Source organism: Eptatretus burgeri, chromosome 9 (genome assembly GCF_056783735.1).
Source record: "Eptatretus burgeri isolate ZD-2024b chromosome 9, Ebu_testis_v1, whole genome shotgun sequence".
In the NCBI taxonomy this organism is placed as follows: domain Eukaryota; kingdom Metazoa; phylum Chordata; class Myxini; order Myxiniformes; family Myxinidae; genus Eptatretus; species Eptatretus burgeri.
This window is the reverse complement of record NC_140969.1, coordinates 9,099,584-9,120,499: the sequence shown is the minus strand read 5'-3', so window position 1 is coordinate 9,120,499 and position 20,916 is coordinate 9,099,584. Positions and strand designations below refer to the sequence as shown.

The 20,916-nt window shown below is 42.6% G+C and overlaps 1 protein-coding gene across 4 annotated transcripts in view; it reads left to right on the top strand.

Annotated features, from left to right (window-relative positions):
- Positions 1-20,916, top strand: part of LOC147019495 (synapsin-3-like) — a 152,844-nt gene that overhangs the window by 130,003 nt on the left and 1,925 nt on the right. For 3 of the 4 annotated variants that reach the window (XM_085894040.1, XM_085894038.1, XM_085894039.1), the window contains exons 9-14: positions 6,394-6,536; positions 6,762-6,836; positions 10,575-10,677; positions 10,938-11,069; positions 11,210-11,294; positions 17,390-17,795. In XM_085894040.1, the coding sequence (XP_085750166.1) occupies positions 6,394-6,536; positions 6,762-6,836; positions 10,575-10,677; positions 10,938-11,069; positions 11,210-11,294; positions 17,390-17,795 (944 nt within the window). Of the gene's footprint in view, positions 1-6,393; positions 6,537-6,761; positions 6,837-10,574; positions 10,678-10,937; positions 11,070-11,209; positions 11,295-17,389; positions 17,801-20,916 lie in introns of all 4 variants that reach the window. The other variant, XM_085894041.1, reaches the window with a different exon arrangement.

The following is a 20,916-nucleotide window of genomic DNA, read 5'->3' as shown; positions in this document are numbered from 1 at the left end:
ATTTTTTGGAGTACCCAGTGTGTATTGATGCAAAAATGGGAATTCTGTGTAAAAAATTCAGTGAGGAGCTATCGTAGTGGGTGGAGCTGGTCACTTTGGTAACTGTTAATTTTTTGATTTTCATATGCTTTCTGGTCACTATCACAGAAATATTCAATCACAGGTGAGATGTATTTCATTTATTACAATACGAGTAAATACCACCCGTCGCTTCGCTGAAGAGAATACGAAATGGGAGGGAGTGGGGAAGAGAGGGGGAAGGGGGAGAGAGAGTGGGGAGAGAGGAAAGAGGAGGGAAGGGGAGCAAGGAGGGCTGATGGATCGAGGAGTGGGGGGATGGAAGACAGTGTGAAGTGAGAGGAATGGAAGGCAGACATGAGGTGGAGCGTTAATTACCGCACGAACGCGTCTGGAGTCAAGCTGGCAGGAGACAAAAAACGCTTGGATACATCCGGAGACAAACCTCGTCCAGACATAACCACCATCTGGATATGTCCAGAGACAGAGAGGGAGAGAGGTGTGGGAGGAGGGTACTGCATTGTATTGGGAGGGGGAAGAGCAGAGAGAGAGAGAGAGAGAGAGAGAGAGAGAGAGAGAGAGAGAGAGAGAGAGAGAGAGAGAGAGAGCAGAGAGAGAGAGAGAGAGAGAGAGAGAGAGAGAGAGAGAGAGAGAGAGAGAGAGAGAGAGAGAGAGAGAGAGAGATTGAGATTGTTTATGAACCACATATACACACACACACACACACACACACACACACACACACACACACACACACACACACACACACACACACTTGGCTGATATTGGTAACAACCCAAACACCATGAGTAGCTTCACCGATAAACAACATTGCATTTATGGAAACTTTTCAGAATATGTTCACAAACATTAATCTTTATAAACAGCTGTGTGATGGGTGGAAAAAAAAATTAGGCTCTGTAATTTAGAAAACACGTTAATGCAGGAAAAGGCAAAGAAATCGGGTGTTATTTCACAACTCGCTCAGGGTGACGGAGCACAAACCACTAGCTCAGGGTGACTGAGCACAAACCACTCACTCTGGGTGACGGAGCACAAACCACTCACTCAGGGTGATGGAGCACGAACCACTCACTCAGGGTGATGGAGCACGAACCACTCGCTCAGTGTGACGGGGCACAAACCACTCGCTCAGGGTGACGGAGCACAAACCACTCGCTCAGGGTGACGGAGCACAAACCACTCGCTCAGGGTGAGGGAGCACAAACCACTCGCTCAGTGTGACGGAGCACGAACCACTCACTCAGGGTGACGGATCACATACCACTCGCTCAGTGTGACGGAGCACGAACCACTCACTCAGGGTGACGGAGCACGAACCACTCGCTCAGGGTGACGGATCACGAACCACTCGTGCAGGTTGACCGATCACGAACCACTTGCACAGGGTGATGGAGCACGAACCACTGACTCTGTAATGGAGCACGGACCACAAAGTCAGTGTGATTTTTGTTTTTTTGTATACATTGTCAAGGATCGTGTGAGAGCTAACACACAACGCACAGCAAGGGGGGCATGAGACGAGACGGGTGGGAATGGGAAGGACAAAACAGTGGGGAACAGAGACATTAGAATATCTGTGGAAGGGAGAGGGATTGGGCAGGAAACGCGTGATATGCAAGATGGACATAATGGTGACTTTCAGGAAGGAAAGCAGCGAATTTGAAGGAGATGGGTTTGGGGTGGATTAACAGGGGTAGAAAAGATAGAGATTTTGGATGGGGGAAGATAAGAGGTAGTGGTGAATGGCTGCTTTGAAGGCCTGGAGGAAAGAATGGGATTGAACAGAGTGCGGGAGTTTATTCCAAAGGCGGGAAAAATGAGAATGAAAGAGTGAAGGTGAGCAGTGATTCGTGGTTTTGGTAGTTTTACCGGAAGGGGGTTGTTACCAGACCTTGAGCGCCCTGTGGAAATAAAGGGTGGGGGGGGGAATATCACAGACAGAGCGGGGGGGGTGAGACAGGAGAAGAGATGCTAAAAGACAGAAAGGCCATCAACCTCCCTGCGGTGAGAGAGTGAGAGGCCCAAAGACTCAGCCTCACCGCCGCAGATAACAATAATTCTAAATGCCTTGGTTTCCACAGCGTGAAGCTGAGAAAGGTGGGAGGCAGGAGCACCAGCCGAGAGGGGAGAGCAGTACTCCATCAGGCTGCGGACGAAAGCTTTGTAAGTGGTCAGGAGCTCAGGTGGGCCGAGGAAGGACTTTGCACGACGGAGGATTCCCAGTTGGCAATTGGCTTTGGAGGCCAGGTTAGAAATGTGGCTTTCCCAGGAGAGATCATGGCAGATCACATGACCCAGGAGCTTGAATGAAAGGACTTCTTCCAGCGGATTGTTGAGAAAGTAAATGGGGGGGGGGAGGGGTTCCAAACGGTCCTTTCAGAGAGACATCGTGAGAGTGTGAGATTTGTCCAGATTGAAAGACATGTTCTACGTGTTGGACCAGTTTGTGATTTTACCCAGATCTGCAGAGAGCGAAGAAGCTGCTGCTTGCCGGTCTGAGGGATGACCGATGGTACGGCAGAGGGTGGATTCATCAACAAAGAGATAAAGAGGATTTTCCAGAGAGTCGGAGAGATCAATGATGAAAACTAGAAAAAGAACAGGGCCCAGAACGCTACCTTGAGGAAATCCATCCTGGACAGGAAGAGGGGATGAGAGAATTCCATTTAGGGTCACACATTGACTGCGACAGGAGAGGAAGTCTGCGAGCCATGAATGGAGATTGCCTTGGATACCATAGGAAGAGAGTTTGGTGAGCAGGGCAGGGTGCCGGACCGTATGGAAAGTGCATGATATGTCTCGGGAGATGGCTCTGATGTCATGTCTGGCATTGAGGATCTCAATCCATTGTTGAGAGAGCAGAAGCAGTATATCCAGGGTAGAGTGACCTGGTCTGAATCCAAATTGATGATCGGAAATCAAACTTTTCAACCATTTAAGACCCCCGAAGACCCTTCATAAACCCTTAGACTCTTTAAGAACCCGAAGACCATTAAGACCCAAAGACCCTTTATAACCTTAAGACCCTTTCAAACCCTTTATAAACTGAAGATCCTTATGACCCCAAAGACCAGTAAGACCTTTAAGACCCTGAAGACCTTTAGACCCCAAAGACCCTTTATAACTTCAAGACTCAAGAGACCCTTTTGACTGCTAGGACCCTTTAGACCCCAAAGACACTTCATAACCCCAAGACGCATTCGACCCTCAAAACCCCTAAGACCCCTCCGACCTTTTAAAATCCTAAGACCTTTCAAGACCCGAAGACACCAAAGACTCTTTAGATCTCTTAAGACCCCGAACATCCCTCAAGACCCCAAATACCCTTTATGAGCCTGTGAACCCTATAGACCCCATGAGAACTCTTCATCCCTCGAAGACCCTATAGACCCCATTTGACCTTCTGCAATAACACTTGAGGTTCACCAGTCATAATTGGTAAACCAAAAGGTTCACCAGTCAGAAGCCCCCCCCCCCTCCCATTGGTAAACCATCTCAGTACCAAGCTAAAAGGGTGCTAAATATAATTTAAAATTTCTCTTTCGTTTTTTTTCAGGTTCTGCTCCTCTTGGTTCGTAGCAAATGGAAAAGTCCCTCATGGCATCGAAAAAAATCCCATGTGGCAAAGAGAAAATAGTGTCCATGACAACAATTTCACCCCATTATAATCAAATGGGATATTTTTGTGATTTTATGAATGCCAAAAATCAGGAATTTTTCAAGATATCAGATTGAAACTTCCAAAACTTATTTGTCAATATGTGTATAAAACCTTGTCAAAATTAGTCAAATGTCAGGGTCAATGACATCCAAAATATGTAAAACAACTATTAGGCCGCAAATATGAAATGTATCAACCAAATTTGTTGTGGAGAACATTCCATCATGTAAAACACTTGATACATTGGCCGGTAAAAGTATTCACACCTACCAATAATGCCACATTTAGATGAATTACAAATTATGCAGAAACAATATTTCCAAATGATCTTTTTTATTCATAACTGAAGAGATCAAACTATACACTGTTATAGTTGAAGGAGCTTACATGACAGGAATACCTGAAAAAAAACATGTACAAATCAAAATTCACTGGTTGTAAAAGTATTCAATCCCTGATGTCAGGACATGGTGGAAGAACCTTTTACATCAGTGACTGTTACGAGTCTTTTGTGGGTCGGTCTCTACCAGCTTTTCACAGTGCGATGTTGAAATCTTTGCCCATTCTTCACATGAAAAATTTCTCTTGTTCCGTCAACTTTGATGGGGATCGTCAATCGATTGCAATCTTCAAATATATCCATAAATGTTCAATTGGTTTCAAGTTAGGACTGTGACTGGGCCACTCAAGAACATTCTTCATAATCGGCCACTCCTGTGTGGCTTTAGCTTTATGCTTTGGATCATTATCCTGTTGAAATGTGAATCTCTGATCCAGTTTCAGATTGATGGCTGACTCAAGCAGGTTTTCATCAAATATTCTCATGGACCATTGTCCCTTCTATCCTGCCAAGCTTGCCAGTCCCTGCTGATGAAAAGCAGCCCCATAACATGATGCTGTCACCACCATGCTTGACAGTCATGATGGTGTTAACTCGGTGATGTGCAGTGTTAGGCTTGTGACAGACGTAACACTTTTAATTTAGACCAAAAAGTTCAATCTTTGTCTTATCTGACCACACAACTTTGCTCCACACGCCTGCAGTATCATGGAGATACTTTTTCATATACTGCGTACGAGCTTTGAGATGTCTTTTTCAGTAATGGCTTCTTTATTGCTACCCAGTTTTATGAATGAATTGGATATTGTTGATTGATGAACACTGACCCCAATCTTGGACGTAGAGTCTTCCCGATCTTTTAAAGTCATTGTTGGATTTACAGTGACATCCCGAACCAGTTCCCTGCTTGCACTGCCGCTGAGCTTGGATGATGCACGTGATTTGGGTAAAGTTTGTGTGGTATGATACATTTTCCACTTCTTAATGATTGATTTCACCGGACTCAAGGGGATAATGAGTGACTTTAAAATCTTCTTTTAACCCTCTCCTGAACGGTGCTTCTCCATCGCTTTATGTCTGACTTCTTTGGAAAGCTCCTTGGTCTTCACATTTGCCTTGTTGGTTCACCAAGTGAGTTTCACCTTAAATCTCCTAAGATAAGTGGGGGAGATTAATTATTCGGTTAAACCACTGATTACATACAGGTGAAACCTATTACACTTATTTTGTAACTTTTCAAACAAATAATTTACCCCTGAAGTAATTTAGGGTTAATTGGGCAAAAGGGTTTGAATACTTATGGACCTGAGAATCATCTGATTTTTCTCTGTTCATCTAACATTCACATTTTATCTGCATCTCTTTTGCTTCATCACTTTGGAGTCGTTCGTGATGACTCGAGCTCTTAAGTTTGATTTGAAAGTGTCATGAAATAAGTTCGGGGGCTTCAAAATGTGAAAACTTTGGAGGTGGTGAATACTTTTGTAAACCACTGTAGGTCAAATTTTACAAATTACCAAATTGCTGTTTCCATGGCAACTATTGTTTATTTGGATTTCACAAGTATCATGCTATGCATAACATCTTTCTTGTTTTTCCTTGTTGGATATTTTGTAGCTTTTCTATGTTTTTAATAAGTAGCATAAAAAAAACAACCCTTCTGACATCAAAGTTGCCATTAAAATGAAAAATTATTCCTTTTTGAAATGGATTTAGCCATTTGCGTGTAAAGGTAAGGAACTAGTCATTTGAGGATGTATCATCCACCACATCCTAAGACCTGAAAGGTAGACATGCCAATAACACACAAGATTACGAAATGGAACTCCAGTCAATTGCTGCTTTAAAATCATAGGCATGGATAATTTTAATATTGTTTATATAGTGTAAATGGAAATCGCATTTGCATGATCATTCCCCTTCCTTGGCTCTCCCTACCTGGCATTATTGGCCATTGAGGAATGATCTACGCGAGCACTCAAATGAGCTATTAACCAGTAAATACGACATGCTGTAATTTAGATGAAAATTGCGATTTCACACACTTTTCATTTGATGTTTATGCCTCATAAAATCTCCCAATATGGGATGCTCGCACATGTTCCACGCAGCTGCTCTCTAAGGTTTTCAAATTTTCAAACTTCATGCTTCAGCATTACATTTTTATCAAATGAATGCTTGTTATGATTATGCAGAATTGGTTACCCAATCCACTTGCGCATGTAATCCTTAAGTAAGTGACGATTATATCATTATCTCTTTTGGAAAATGTGTTTTGTTACTGCATATTATGATATAACATAAGTCAGAATATTATCTCAATCAAAGCAAGTGTTACTGGGGGTGACAGGTCAAGGTGGAAAACCATTACGACTTCCAAGACGTGGCTGGCATTGTGGCACTGGCTCAAACTTATGCCACGGCAGAGCCGTACATCGTCGGGAAATATGACATCCGCGTACAGAAGATCGGCAGCAACTATAAAGCCTACATGTTGGTCGCACCTCACTTTTTGCACAACATTCATGACTATATATTTAGGTCATTCTATAAAATTACTTTTAAAATTCCCTTACCAGGAAATCAAGAGTTTGTAGTTTCTGTCTTGCATTGATTACTCAGTTGTTCACAGTGTGGAAAAACTGAAATTTATCCCAGATTTATTATTGCAGATCGCTAATCACACACAGTGCTTTGTTGTCCATGTGCTTGTGTCAGGAGAACTTCTATTTCCGGTAGCTGGAAGGCCAACTCAGGCTCATCAATGCTGGAGCAAATTGCCATGACAGACAAGTGAGTTGTGAGCACAATGGCATACTCAGACAGCACTGGCTAGATGATGAGAGTGGGTTTGACGTGATGATCTTATGCATTCGTTTTCATCCTTCTGCTGATGACACGTATTAAGAAGAGGACTTTTCTTGTTCGAGGTGACAAAAAGATGAATGGGATGTAGAGTAAAATGCTGAATGCAACAAAAGGGCTATATTTAATCATGGGGCAATTGGAATAACATCTGGTGTTAATTGCAAAGACTGGCGTTACCATTAGCTTGTATAATGTGCAAGGTCATGTTCAGGCAGTTCTTTTTCAAAAGCACATTTAAAATTAGTAAATTACCTTCTCTAAGATACAGATTAACATGTTTAACTTGGCTTTTTTTGTATGAAAATGTCACACTATGTAGGTTCCTGGTTCTCACTCACTCAAATGCAAGAACCAGGGACCTATACAGTCTGACTTGAGAATTAAGCATGAACAGATTTATCGATTTCAACCATTGCCTGGTCATGAAACAAAATCACAACAATATCAAAGCGATGTGTCAGTTATATTGTTCATTCCAGGAAATTGTGATTACGGTATTAGTTGCAATCTTGCGAGGAGTCCACTCCGTGCTGATGAAAGCCAGTGAGCCAGAAACACATCCATGGATTGATTCCCATCCCAAGGCATGGGCTGTTATTGATAAAATAATGGTTGGCTGGCTGATGCTGTGGATAGCAGTGTAACAGCTAACCCACAGCTCGTTTGCAGTGGGTGGTTCTGTGTTTTTCACAGACTGCAACATTTAAACCAGACTCGGTGGTGTAATGGTTAGAGCGGCCGCTCTGAGTCTGTGAGGTGGGTGGTTTGAATGCCAGTCGAGTAATACCAAAGACTTTAAAAATGGTACGTGCTGCCTCCTTGCTTGATACTCAGAGTTTATAAAGGATATATAGCACAGAGAAGCAACCAGAGGTAGCAACCATTATGCAGGCTTGAAGGGCCTAGTTGCATCATCTTATGTTGAAGATCTTTATAAGGGAAATCATATATTTAGATCCTCATGGAGGATCTCTAAGTCTTACTCACATTGTTGTTCTTAATCTTCTTCTTGTGGACTTTTTTAGATCCTCGTGGAGGATCTCTAAGCCTTACTCACGTTGTTGTTCTTGTGGACTTTTTTGTTTCACAGCCTACAGTTTTCATCGAAACTTCCTGAAACTTGGCATATATATGTACAAATACCCTGCGCAGACAGTAACCATCTCCGATTTTGAAAATTCCTCCGAGAAAAAAAAGTTATGACGTCAAAATATCTCCGCGAATGGAAATCACCTAAAAAATTATCTCCGAAACTTGGCAAGCTTTTAAAATTCTGTTTGCGGGAATCAAGCTGGGCATTAGCAGAGATAATTTATCGCAAACCTGATACATCACAGTGACGTCATATTCGTTTTTATGACGTCATCATTAAGAGGACGAGGATCTTAGCTCATTTGAGCTTGTTTTTATTTATCAGTAATTAGAATTAGTAAAACTTGAGGTTCCTTATAAGGGAAATCATGAATTTTTTTATTAATAATTAGAATTAGTTGATGCATTCAGTCATTTAAAGGAAACAGTAAAATAATTCTCAGATACAATTTGGGCCAATCGAGCTATATCAATGAAATGGTGGAATTTTTGATACTCCCCATTGCACTCTCCACTCCCTTAAACCCACAAAATACACAAAGTAATGCTGACAACCTAAATTTCCAGCACAGCACATCTCGATCAAAAGGTGTTCCACACTTGTGCAGGGTTTTCTGTTGTTGTTGATTAATCCACCCCGTGTGAGCATGAACTGTGACACTGTTGTTAATTATGTGAAGTAGAGTTGAACACATTATGCATGCATAAAAAAATCAACGTTGAAAGAGAGGACGCTGGGAAACACAAGGCATGTACGGCACAGTTAGAGGCGAAAGTGCAAGCAAACAAAACTACAAGTTCTCATCAAGACGGAATTTTTGACTTCCCTCCAGGTTTCAAAACAGCTGTTCACCACCACCTCTTATCTTCCCCATCTAAAGCCATGATCTTTTCTACCCATGTTAATCCACCCCAAACCCACTTCCTTTAAACTCCCTGCTTTCCTTCCTGAAAGTGCCTCTCGTGTCCATCTTGTTTACCCCGTGTATCCCACCCCATCCTTCTCCCTTCCACAGATATTTCAACAGATCTCCCTTCCACAGTCTCTGCTCCCTCCTGTTTTGTGCTTCCCTCTCCTGCCCCTCTTATCTCCCACCATAAAGCTCACAAAGTTTCTCTCCTGTAAAATCTTAACAAAGCTGCCAAAATCCCAAATTGGATCGATTCCAAAATCATGTGACGTGCCGCAGGCCCACATTATATTGCACACATGTGCTGAATATGAAAGAAATGCATGAAGTAATTTTTGAGTGGAGGCTATGGACAGAAGCACGGACGGACGGACAGACAGACATACAGGACCCAAGATACTTGTATAAGTCCCCAACCCAGTCAAAGGAAAAGGGGGATAGAAAACAGATTAGGAACAAAATGATTGTACATGCAGCCACCTTGAATGTTTCATGGTAAAATCACAACCAGGTTGAGGTTAGGAAGCGAGCTCCACAGGTATCAGACAAATAGGAGATTAAAACAGCTTTGACCTTGTAAAACGAAACAGGTCATTTGGCCATGATGGGTATGGGCATAAAATTAGCCACTTCTTTCAAAAGATACCTTTATCGCGTTAATGTCCACGACTTAAATGTCTGTCGAGCCTGGGTTTGAATCCAGACCCAGCTATAAACTGCCATCCTGGTGTTGCACAGGCAGGGCGTGATATCACTATGGGTGCTGTCCCTCAGACGGACGTTAAATGGGCTGTCCCCGTATGCCAGCATTAATTGGTGGATGTTAAAGAACCCACGGAGTCTTTCGCGAAGAGTAGACAAGCTATCACTGGCACCCTGAACAAATTACAAATTCTTGGCCTGATTTCCGAAGTCAAGAGTCGCGACCTGACCAGGATTATAGCTTAGTAACTGCTTTGGCAGCACCAACACTCTGCATAGAGCATTGTAGATGATGATGATGATGATTATGATGACTTAAATATACAAGAGACAAATGGCTCGGCGTCTCCATCCAAAGTACAGTGTGTCGCAAGGCACAGCGAGTGCTTGCTACTCGAGCTGCTTTAAAACAGCAGTTTTCAGTCAAATCCATTCCCGTCGCGAGCAAACTCCAAGACGAGATAACTCAACGGTGAGGACATGGCCGATTGACTTATGCTTCCACTCCAAGATTAAATTTCATCACAACAGTATGGTGCTACGTGCCATCAATTGCGGTGCCCGAATCGACCGAGAATGATTGACACAACTTTTTGGAGACAACGGCCGTTTTACTGGCGCAAAGTTCACAGCAAAGTGCTCCACAAACTGAATTCCTTACATGTTTTGATCCATGCTACAATGGTATGTTGCCAGTTGCCATGAAAATGCTGAGTTATTTATTCATTTATGTTGGATGCTTAATTAACGGCGTTCTTCACACTGGCTATTTCATTAATTTTCTATATCGAGATGTCCAGGCTCATGGAGGAGCGAATCAACAGAGGGCATTTAGCTGTCCAGACTTTTCTCCAAGGAGAAAATGATTGTAAGCTGTTAGAAATGTAAAATCTAATAAAAAAATGAATGACTTTTCTCTTAGGGGAAAATGTAAAAACTGTTGTCCCACTGCCTCCAGGTATCGCTTGTGGATTGATGCCTGTTCTGAACTATTCGGTGGCCTAGACATCTGTGCTCTCAAGGCTGTGCATGGAAAGGATGGGCGAGACTACATCATCGAGGTTCAAATTAAGAATGGGCAATGTATTGCATGGTCGTAATGAGTGAAATCAATGAACAGGATGTTCTTGGAGAAAAAAAAATACTACTGTACTCACATTGATAATGATGATCATAATGATGTCAACAATAATAAAGCTTTATGGGACATATATGATTTGTTAAAAAAAAATCACAATAGCGACAAAGCAAACATAACTTTTCTATAGCCCAACTGCTCTTGCATTTTTTGACATGGAGGAAACACTGAAATATTTCACAGGTGATTGATTCGTGCTTCCCACTCATTGGAGAGCATCAGGAGGAGGACAGGCAACTCGTCTCCGAGCTGGTAGTGTCGCGCATGAATCAGCTCATCCCCCGCACGCCCATCCCATCGCCACAGAAACCCAATGTGAGTGTCCTCAGCTGCAGGGCGAGAAAATCATTTTGTTAACAGGTTTCCAATATGAACTTTGTCTGCTCAAAGTGATTATATGACTGTTCAAATGTTTGTGTCCTAACATGGGGGGACAACTGGTGGGGAAACCACAGCCGTCTCCTGCACAACCGAAGGTGAACCCAACCCCCATGCCACAGCCTGGCCAGCCAGGACCGGCGCAGGCCCGGCCAGCACAAGGTAAGCACCGTTTATCAGGCATTGTTTATCAACTTGACAGGAACAGCTGAAGCAGCTATCCACTTTTTAACATACACACCGAGCATCCAGAGCTATGGCCTGACGACACTATGGAATTTTTTTGAAATATAATTGCTGTTTAAGATCCCTGAGGTACATCGACAGTTCATCAGGAAGTTAGCTGTACAGCAGGCTTATGTCCCCAGAAGCATGCGGCCTTATGTGGAAGCATTTGAAGCTGCGGCTGAAAATTTGAAGTTCCCATGGCAACTGCATCCTTACAACAAATACCGTGGATTTTTGGCATCAATCTAACTATATACAGTGGACCCCCTTGAAAATGAGCAGTCTTTTACGTGAATTTTAATGGAATAATAGCAAAATAAACCAGAGTTGGTGTCAAAGTCACCCAATGCTCGCCTGTTTATACATTTATCGTTTTTAAAAGACGAGTCTAACAATATTTTTTTATAAAGCATTGCAGTGAAGTCTGATCCAAATAATTTTAAAGCAATATATGTATTTGTATATTGTAATCAGTAAAAAAATAGTGTGGTAGATAAAAACATTAGAAAGGAAATAAGTTGCACCAAAAATTTTAACATTTTCATGCTCACGCTCACGCCGAGGGTATCGCTATATCTCTCTGTTCTTCGAACAGGCGAGCTAAAAAAATTTGAAATGATTTGTTAATTTCAACTTCACTACACCAATAGTATACCCCAAAGGAACCTCCATGCCAAATATCAGCATCCTAGTACACATATTCAATGAATGGCAAGCTTCGAAATAACTTGCACCAAAAACTTTAACGTTGATGTGCTACAAAAAAGTTAAGTTCAAAACAGGTCAAAAATTTAAAACATTTAAAATTATTTTTTAATTTCAACCTCACTACATCAATAATATACCATAAAGGAACCTCCATGCGAAATACCAGCATCCCAGTTCACATATTCAATGAATGGCAAGCTTCTAAATAACTTGCACCAAAAACTTTAACATTTTCACGCTCACGCTCACGCTCACGCTCACACTCACGCCGGGGGTATCACTATAGCTCTCTGTTCTTCGAACAGGCGAGCTAAAAAGGAAACTCCAAAATTAAACTCAATAAACAAGTTAATGAGAACCTTTACAAAGTTCATTTTTAATAAGAGTTTAAATGTGTCTCTCATGTGTGTGCTTCTCTGGTGATGTTATTGTCCAAATGTGTAACACTGAGGCCTTATTCCTACATTCTCAATGAATCCCTTTCATTACCTCTGCCACCTTAGGTGGATGGAGGTTATGTATTCACCCCTACTTTATTTTTTGTCCGTCTGTTTGTTTGTCTGTGAGCACGATATCTCAAAGAGTAATGCCCGGATTCGGACGCTATTTGGTGGATATATTGGGTGTGTGACAAGGATCAATTCATTCAATTTTGGTTAAGATCCGGATCAGGATCCGAATATGAGCGTTTTTATTTTTTAACTTTAAGTGATTCTTCGCCATTGAGAGATGGGGCCAAAACGATATACTGGATTGCAAAAAAGTTGTGGACGAGTTATGACAAAACGAGGTGGATGATTTGGTAAGTGATAAGAACAAGGTGATTCAATTTTGTTTCAGATCCGGATACAAATACAGGCTATCAATGGGATACAAAACGTAAACTGTTCAGCCTGGAGGAGGTATGTGCTCTAGCGATTACCATTCTCGATGTGAATGGACATTATTTCCATTCTGGTCATTTATTTTCCCTCTCGTGATTGATCTTTGTGTGTCTATTCTGATGCACCATACTCTTTAGAGAGCGTCGGTGCTGCCAAAGCAGAGTCTTGGCAAGTGTTACACTGGGTGATTTGCCATTGCCTTCCCAGCAGTAAGTTATGGCAGGAACTTTGAAATTTCTTCAAGGTGCCATAAATAGCTTGCCAACTCTTTGCGAAGGACACTGCGGATCTTTAATGTCCACAAACTAATGCTGGAAGACTGGATTCCCGCTTAACGTCTATCCGTGGGACGGCACACACATTGATGAATCACCCTGCCTGTGAAACACCAGGATGACAGTTTGTAGCTGGATCAGGATTCCAACCTAGGCTGGACAGCTTAGAGGCGAGTGTGCATACCTCTCGGTCTAGGCCATCCTGCAAGCCTTATGTGTCTATGCTGTGTGTGTATATCTCAGGCTATAATGAGGGTTCTTTGGAAAATAAGGTGAAAGTACCTGTATTCACGTCATGCTGCAATAATAAAAAAAAAAATATGGGCAATACCCCTGGGCGTTCACCTGGTAGAATAATGATACTGATGAGGAAATCAACGTGGCACAGAATCAACAAAATGTACCAATGAACCAATGTTTTGGGCCAGAATATTTATTTATTTATTCGTTTGTTTTAACGTCGTGAATAATCGTTGGTACATCACGGGTGATGGAGGTTGTGGTCAAGCTTCGTCGGAATTGTGTGTAGCTTCTAAAAATAAAGCAAATACCTATTTTGTGGGGCAACCTCCTCCCCCCTCTCCCCCATAGACACCCTTAGAACCCAATATATATATATATATATATATATATATATATATATATATATATATATATATATATATATATATATTTATATATATATATATATATTGATTATTGGTGTGAACAAACTTTGGTATGTGTTTAAATTTCATCTAAATTGTGTCTGTATTTTGGGAGAGTAAAGCAAATACATATTTGGGGGTTGGGGGGGGGGGTCAAACCTGGAGACTCTTTGACCCCCGGTAGACCCTCTTAGACTCTGATATTTTAATGCCATGAACAAACTGGAGTTGCAACATACCAAATATCCTTTCAGCTAAAGTTTGGTCACAATCACATCAGCAGTTCCAGAAATGACGGACGGACTGACGGATGGACGATGCACCATCCCCTAAGCTCCCCAGAACTACTTTTTAAGTTTCTGAGAAATAATAAGTGCATTTAGGTGCAAAAAAAATACGAGGCTGCTTTATTAACGATTAACATTGTGTTTCAATTAGGGTGATGAAAATTCTGAATCCCCTGAAACTCAGCTCCATCATGAATTGAAAGCAAAATAAAACTTGATAATGCTGTATTTGTTTTCCCTGGCATTGTGCTTTCGACGTGCAGGCCGCGAAAGCTGCTTGGGGGAATGCAGATGCCTTATTGCTCCTTCTCCATCTTGTTAAGACATAATCTCGAAATGATTACATTGCGAATTAACCAAGCATGCGAATTCCCAACACGCTTCAGCATATGAGAGAATACAGTGCAGGTTAAGTCAGCATATGAATCACACCTTCTCGGTCCTGAAAAGAAAATCAGAGGAATGATGGCCACAGCAATTCTTGGTATGCAACTAAACATCAGAGATTTTCACATATAAGACGATGGATGTTTGGCCCTTACGTCCAATTGCATCATATAAGCTCAGCAGCACCTAAAGAAACAAATGTTGGTGGTGACCAAATTGAAAACATTTTTAAATAACATTAAATCTAAAAAGCACCCCAAATGCAAAGCCTGTCTGCGTCTGCTTTGTACTCCAACTAAACGACCAAAAAATAACAGTTAACAAAAAAAGAAAGAAGGAAAATTTATCAATTCGTTTCTCCAGATATTCTCATAAAGTTTTGTTGAAAATTTAATGACAAAACCTCAAATGGTAAAAAAGGTTGCGGCCTGGACAGAGAAACAAACAAGTGGTCATTGATCGGTACTTGTGAATTCGTTCGCTGCGACCTCGACCTCTGGACCTCAGAACAATTGGCTTCGAGCTTTTGATCGGTAAATCAATTCAGTTACCCAATCTGCAAATTCTGTTGAAATTTCAAGTCAATCAAATGGAAATTGACGATTTTATATGGCCTTGATCTTCGACCCTTTGACACGATTATTAAGTTGTCTTCTCCAGATTCTCATAAGTAAAGGTTTTATTGGAAAAAAAAAAAAGAAGCTCAAAACACACACATGCACGTGTGTGCGCAATTTCAAAACCCCATCTCCCGCTGTGCGGGCGTTCGCTAATATAATCCCATAAACCTATAAACCCATCCACCGATAAGCCTGTTATAAAGATTCAACCGATGTAACAAATGGCATCCTCGGATTATTTTGGGGGTTTTGTCATGCTAACGGTGTTGACCAATTCCAATGGGACCGGTTCCCTTCGGCTTGGATAGTCTCAGTGAAGTAGCCCAAGTGTTGAGGTTATACCTGAGTCGTGGTCCTCATGTAAAATCTCTCACATAAGCCATTCTGGAGTGTATATTTTATTAGCAATATTGTGTAGCCACAGAGATAAAACATAGCTTCCTCCGTGGAGGTGAATGGTGAAATCACTGTCTTCATTTGCCGAAAAGTACAAATTCTGTTTAAACCGGTGAAGTTAACATTCCTTTGTGATAAGACAGAGTAATTCTGTTTTTGAAGTTTGAATACTTTTCCCTTTAAACCTTAATGTGCTATTAAAATTATTGAAGTGAATGTTGAGCATCACAGTGATAAAACTGACCCATATGAGTTAGTTCCAAATTCTAGCGTAGGTGAGCTTAACACCTCCAATTGAAAAATCCAACCCAAGATGGCCATGCTCCTGGAGTTCACGTCATTTTGCGATCCTTGCACAGATGGACCATGGTTGATCACAAATGTACTCTCGGTGCTTCCATATTATTCTCCTCCTTCTTCTTCTTGTCTATGGCAACTTGGCTGCCAGGTAGCTATCATTTTGTTGGGGCACGACTATGCCGCTGATGCTTTGACCCTATATGGACGAAGTATGACAAGGACGAATTGATTCCATTTTGGTGAAGATCAGGATCCACTTCCAGATTTGATGAATCTGATAACTTCACAATTGATAGATGGGTCCAAAAGTGATACATAGCAGGATATTTCAAAATGTTGTGGACTGATTATGCCAAAACTTGGTGGATTAGTTGAGTCGGTAATGAGAACAAGCCGATTCAATTTGGCTTCAGGTCTGGATGCAGATCCGGCCTATCAGTGGGACACAAAGCATAAACTGTAGTAGTTGGATGCACACTACCAAGTGCCGTTCTAGTTACTCTCACCAGAATGCATTTGGGTCTGTTTGTTGCTTTGTCTGTGCAGAATGTGCTAACATAGGCCACAAACACCACCTAGTGATAGCCAGTAGTACATGTTATCTTTTTTTCAACCGAGCTCCTCTATATGTCGATTCATATGCAGCCTGTGGCTGCTGGTTGCATCATTTTCTGGAAGCACGGCTATTCTGCTGATGCAGTTCCCCTGTTACCAGTAAGCTGGTACTCATTTTTCTGACCTCGGAAGGATGACAGGCTGTCAATCCATCTGGTGTTATTTCAACGGTGCGACAAGGACTCAAATTCAAGACCCTAAGATCTTTAACCGTTAAGTCAACAACAAGGTCGTACCACTGTAAAGTATGCGCAATTTGAATGTGAGTACGTCTATAAAATATATACTATAAACCACATGAAACAAGTCTTGGTGAGGGTCTGCAATCGTTGGTTGCTCTTTCTCATTTTAGAATGCCCTGGTTTGTTTGGTGATCCTGTTTCAGCACTTACCTGATACTGTTTCAGCAGTATGCTGTGATGTCTGGTTCAAATCCCTCCCACCATGTTGATTTAGCTCCTGTATCCTAATGTCCTTGTAAACCATGTAATCGTGTACTAATGTGTCCAAATGTTCCTATCATACCTGTGAAAAATGTAATAGTTCCTCCATGAGTTCATCAAAATATTTGAGCCTCTTCTCGGTGCATCCATCCTTTAATAGAGGTTATATTTCTTCTTATTCCGGAGACATCTGAATGTTAAGTGGAGGTGGGGTTGGGGAAATGCAAATTGTGTGCCAGCTTGATTTCTCCACAAATTAGTCTCCTTTACAATGTGACACCAAAATAACACGTGGCATTCAGATTTATTTGATGAGGAAATAAGGCATTGGATAACGTATAAGATTGCATTAATACTGCAGCATTGTGAAACATCAACAGCGGTGATGTTTGCACCAGTAGTCTCAAAATAGGCCATGGTGGGTTTTTTTTGTTTTTTTTGACTCTTCACTTCTATTTCCCCAACAGCTACCCAACAGGTTCCAGGTGCACCTCCGCAACGGCCAGTTCAGGGTGGTCCCCCATCTCGTGGCCCATCACAAGGACAACCTGCACAAGCTAGTGCTCAGGGTCCATCAGGGCCACCTGCAAGGTCTTCTCAGCAACCCATCTCTGGAATTCCTCCTCAGCAGCAGCAGCAGCAGCAGCAGCAGCAGCAGAAGACGTCTTCACGACCTGGCAGTGGGCAAGCCTCACCACAGCAGCAGCCAAGAGGTCAACCACAAACCACCAGGCCTGCAGGGCCTCCCCAGACACAACAGCCAAGGCCTGGTGCAGTGTCTGGCCCACAGGCATCAGGGCCACCCGCACGCCCACCTCCACAAAACCAAGGCCAACCGGCACGCCAACAGGCAGCTCCACACCCTCAGCTTAAGTGAGGTGGTTTCCGATATACGGGTCCAGCTGTTGCGATTAACATTTGCATTTTGCATGATGTTCTTTGCAGTGCAGGAAAACCAAAGGCTTTGTCACTTTTGTACAATGAATTTGAACCATGCAATTCAAAGACACTTTCTGCCAATGATACGGACCTGAAAAATAATACCAGGCCAAAGAAATTTGAGAAAAAATTTAACTACATTATCAATTAACATCGTTACAATTAATTAACAAGTTGCCCGTGCCTGCATGAGATTCGAAACAGGGTAGGAATGGAGGCGGCAAAATACAAATTCTGCCATTGAGCCGGCAAGCTGGGAGCAACAATTCACATTTATTGCCACATCTGATGCAATTTAAACGCTTTAATGGTGGTGAGGTGCTCCATTTGAAACTTTGTTCAATATATGGAGCTTTTTAATGCCTCGGGTCCATAACAAAAAATTGTATTTGTGTCGAAGCCAGTGACCAATTGCAAATTACTACAAGAATTAGTCGATGAGTCGGGGTACCTGGTGTTGCCCGATGACTAGGGGTACCTGGTATTGCCCGACGAGTAGGGGTACCTGGTGTCGCCCGACGAGTAGGGGTACCTGGTGTCGCCTGACGAGCAGGGGTACCTGGTGTCACCCGACGAGCAGGGATACCTGGTGTCGCCCGACGAGCAGGGGTACCTGGTGTCGCCCGACGAGCAGGGGTACCTGGTGTCGCCCGACGAGCAGGGGTACCTGGTGTCGCCCGACGAGCAGGGGTACCTGGTGTCGCCCGACGAGCAGGGGTACCTGGTGTCGCCCGACGAGCAGGGGTACCTGGTGTCGCCCGACGAGCAGGGGTACCTGGTGTCGCCCGACGAGCAGGGGTACCTGGTGTCGCCCGACGAGCAGGGGTACCTGGTGTCGCACGACGAGCAGGGGTACCTGGTGTCGCCTGACGAGCAGGGGTACCTGGTGTCGCCCAACGAGCAGGGGTACCTGGTGTCGCCCGACGAGTAGGGGTACCTGGTGTTGCCCGCTGCTGTTCTAATCCTGTTGGCATTTTGACGAAATCAAATTGTGTTTTTTATTCTATTGTTTTTTGTGGAGGCCTCAAACACTTCCCTACACCCACGAAGGAATGGGATCAGGGATCGTTTAATATTACCTTTCACGTAGCTACCAAGGCTAAGGCACTATCGAGTGATATATGTTTTTTTAATCCAGTTTTTTCATTAATGAGGAATTTGTTCAAGGTGCCGGCGATATCCCACTGACTCTGCACGAACGCGACAATGGGACCTTTAACGTACACCAACTAGTGCTGGCGTCCTCTGGCTTAACGTCCATTCAAGTGATGGCCCACACATTGCATGCAAAACGCCAAGGTGTTAGTTTATCGCTGGGTCAAGATTCTAACCAAGGTTAGACAGTTTAGAGGTGAGTGTGCCTATCTCTAGGCAATCATGCCAGCCTATAGAATAGGCTAATGCTAATTTGCAAGAGCCAGTGAATTTATAATGGTCTGCAGATACAAATAATAGAGCACGTATATGCTGTGTGAGGCAACTATCATTTGGTGAATTTTCTGCCTCTTAGCAAGTGAGTTAAAGAAATTATTCGGTTTTACAATGTCTCAAAGAAAACATTGACATCTGGCAAACAAACAGTTGTTCCTAATATATATGCTGTGTCGTTCCAGCATAACAAGAGTTTTCATCCTCTGTGGAAATGCTTTTAATAGGCCTACAATAGTTGCAAACAGTTGTACAATCTTTAAACCGATGTAAAACAAGAACAGTAATTGGTTGAACACAAAGTCTCGACTCGTACGCTCATTCTGAACTAGTTAGTGCCTGTCATAGATGGGCTCTTCAGCTGGTCTTTACAATATAACTAGCAGGGGACAGGACGGATCACACGACTCGGTTACGGTAGTTTCTTTGGATGTTTTGCACCGCATTCAACAGCTCAGTCCATATTGGTGGCGTGTCTGGGTGCCCATGGTAGCGTTTGAGACCGGTCGCTTTAGATTGTTGGCCTTGACACATCGTTGCGGATGAGTAACACGAACGATTTGACATATTCATCGTTTCTATATTACCTCCATCAACAGATTAACAACATGGCAGGATAAAAGTCGTAAATGCTGAGCTGAACAAACATCCTGAACTCATGGACTTAGTTAAGTAAAGCACGTCGTCTGGGACCCGAACGTCGGTTTGCCGCCGAACGCTGCTGATTGTGACATCATCGATTCCCTCTTTGAAAATCCTATCTATATTCATTTTTTTTGAATCCGCTATCACCTGCATAAATACATGGAACACATAATGTTAAGATTTTGGAAGTATGAACAGAATATGTTCAGAGAAAACTGTGTTGTAAGTTCCAGGCTTATGCCCATTATATTATGATTATATTAATATTATGATATTCGATTTTTTGGAATCCACTATCACCTGCGTAAGTACATGGAACACATAACGTGAAGATTTCGGAAGTATGAACAGAATGTGTTCGGAGAAAAGTGTGTTAGAAGTTCCAGGCTTCCGCCCATTATATGATGATGATGATTCCAGCTTCAGTTTCCCGTCCACTTCTGGGCGAGCACACACACCACCAGGGGGGGGCGTTATTTCGGCTACATACATACCCACATATGCGATAGCTGCATTATAGGAAGACGTGGCGGCCTTCTAAGGTGTACCAAAACCAGGCCACAAAATAAAGGGCAGCTCTCACTGTTTGGAATGCATACTATGCAAAAAAAAAAAAAAATCCTTGCACCAACATTAGCTATGTACTGCGATCTTAGATCCTAATTGAACTCTACATTCTGCACTTACATGCACATAGTGAGTCATGCTGCATTGGAATAAGGAGCACATAAGTGAAACTGCCAGTGATAAAAAAAACATCCAATGACCCCGTTCCCCCCACCTGTTCCTGGTCATTTGAAATCAAGATGCATCAGGTGACTGACTCATTTGACTGCACTTAAAATGAGATTTTGGAGATGGGTTTCACACAGATTGTGGTCGAAGAAGGAAGTCAAAACAAGTTTTGATTAAAATTGCAGGCTTACTATTCGAGTAATGGCTATAAAGTTGTTTGACATTTTGATACTGTGATGCGACCCAC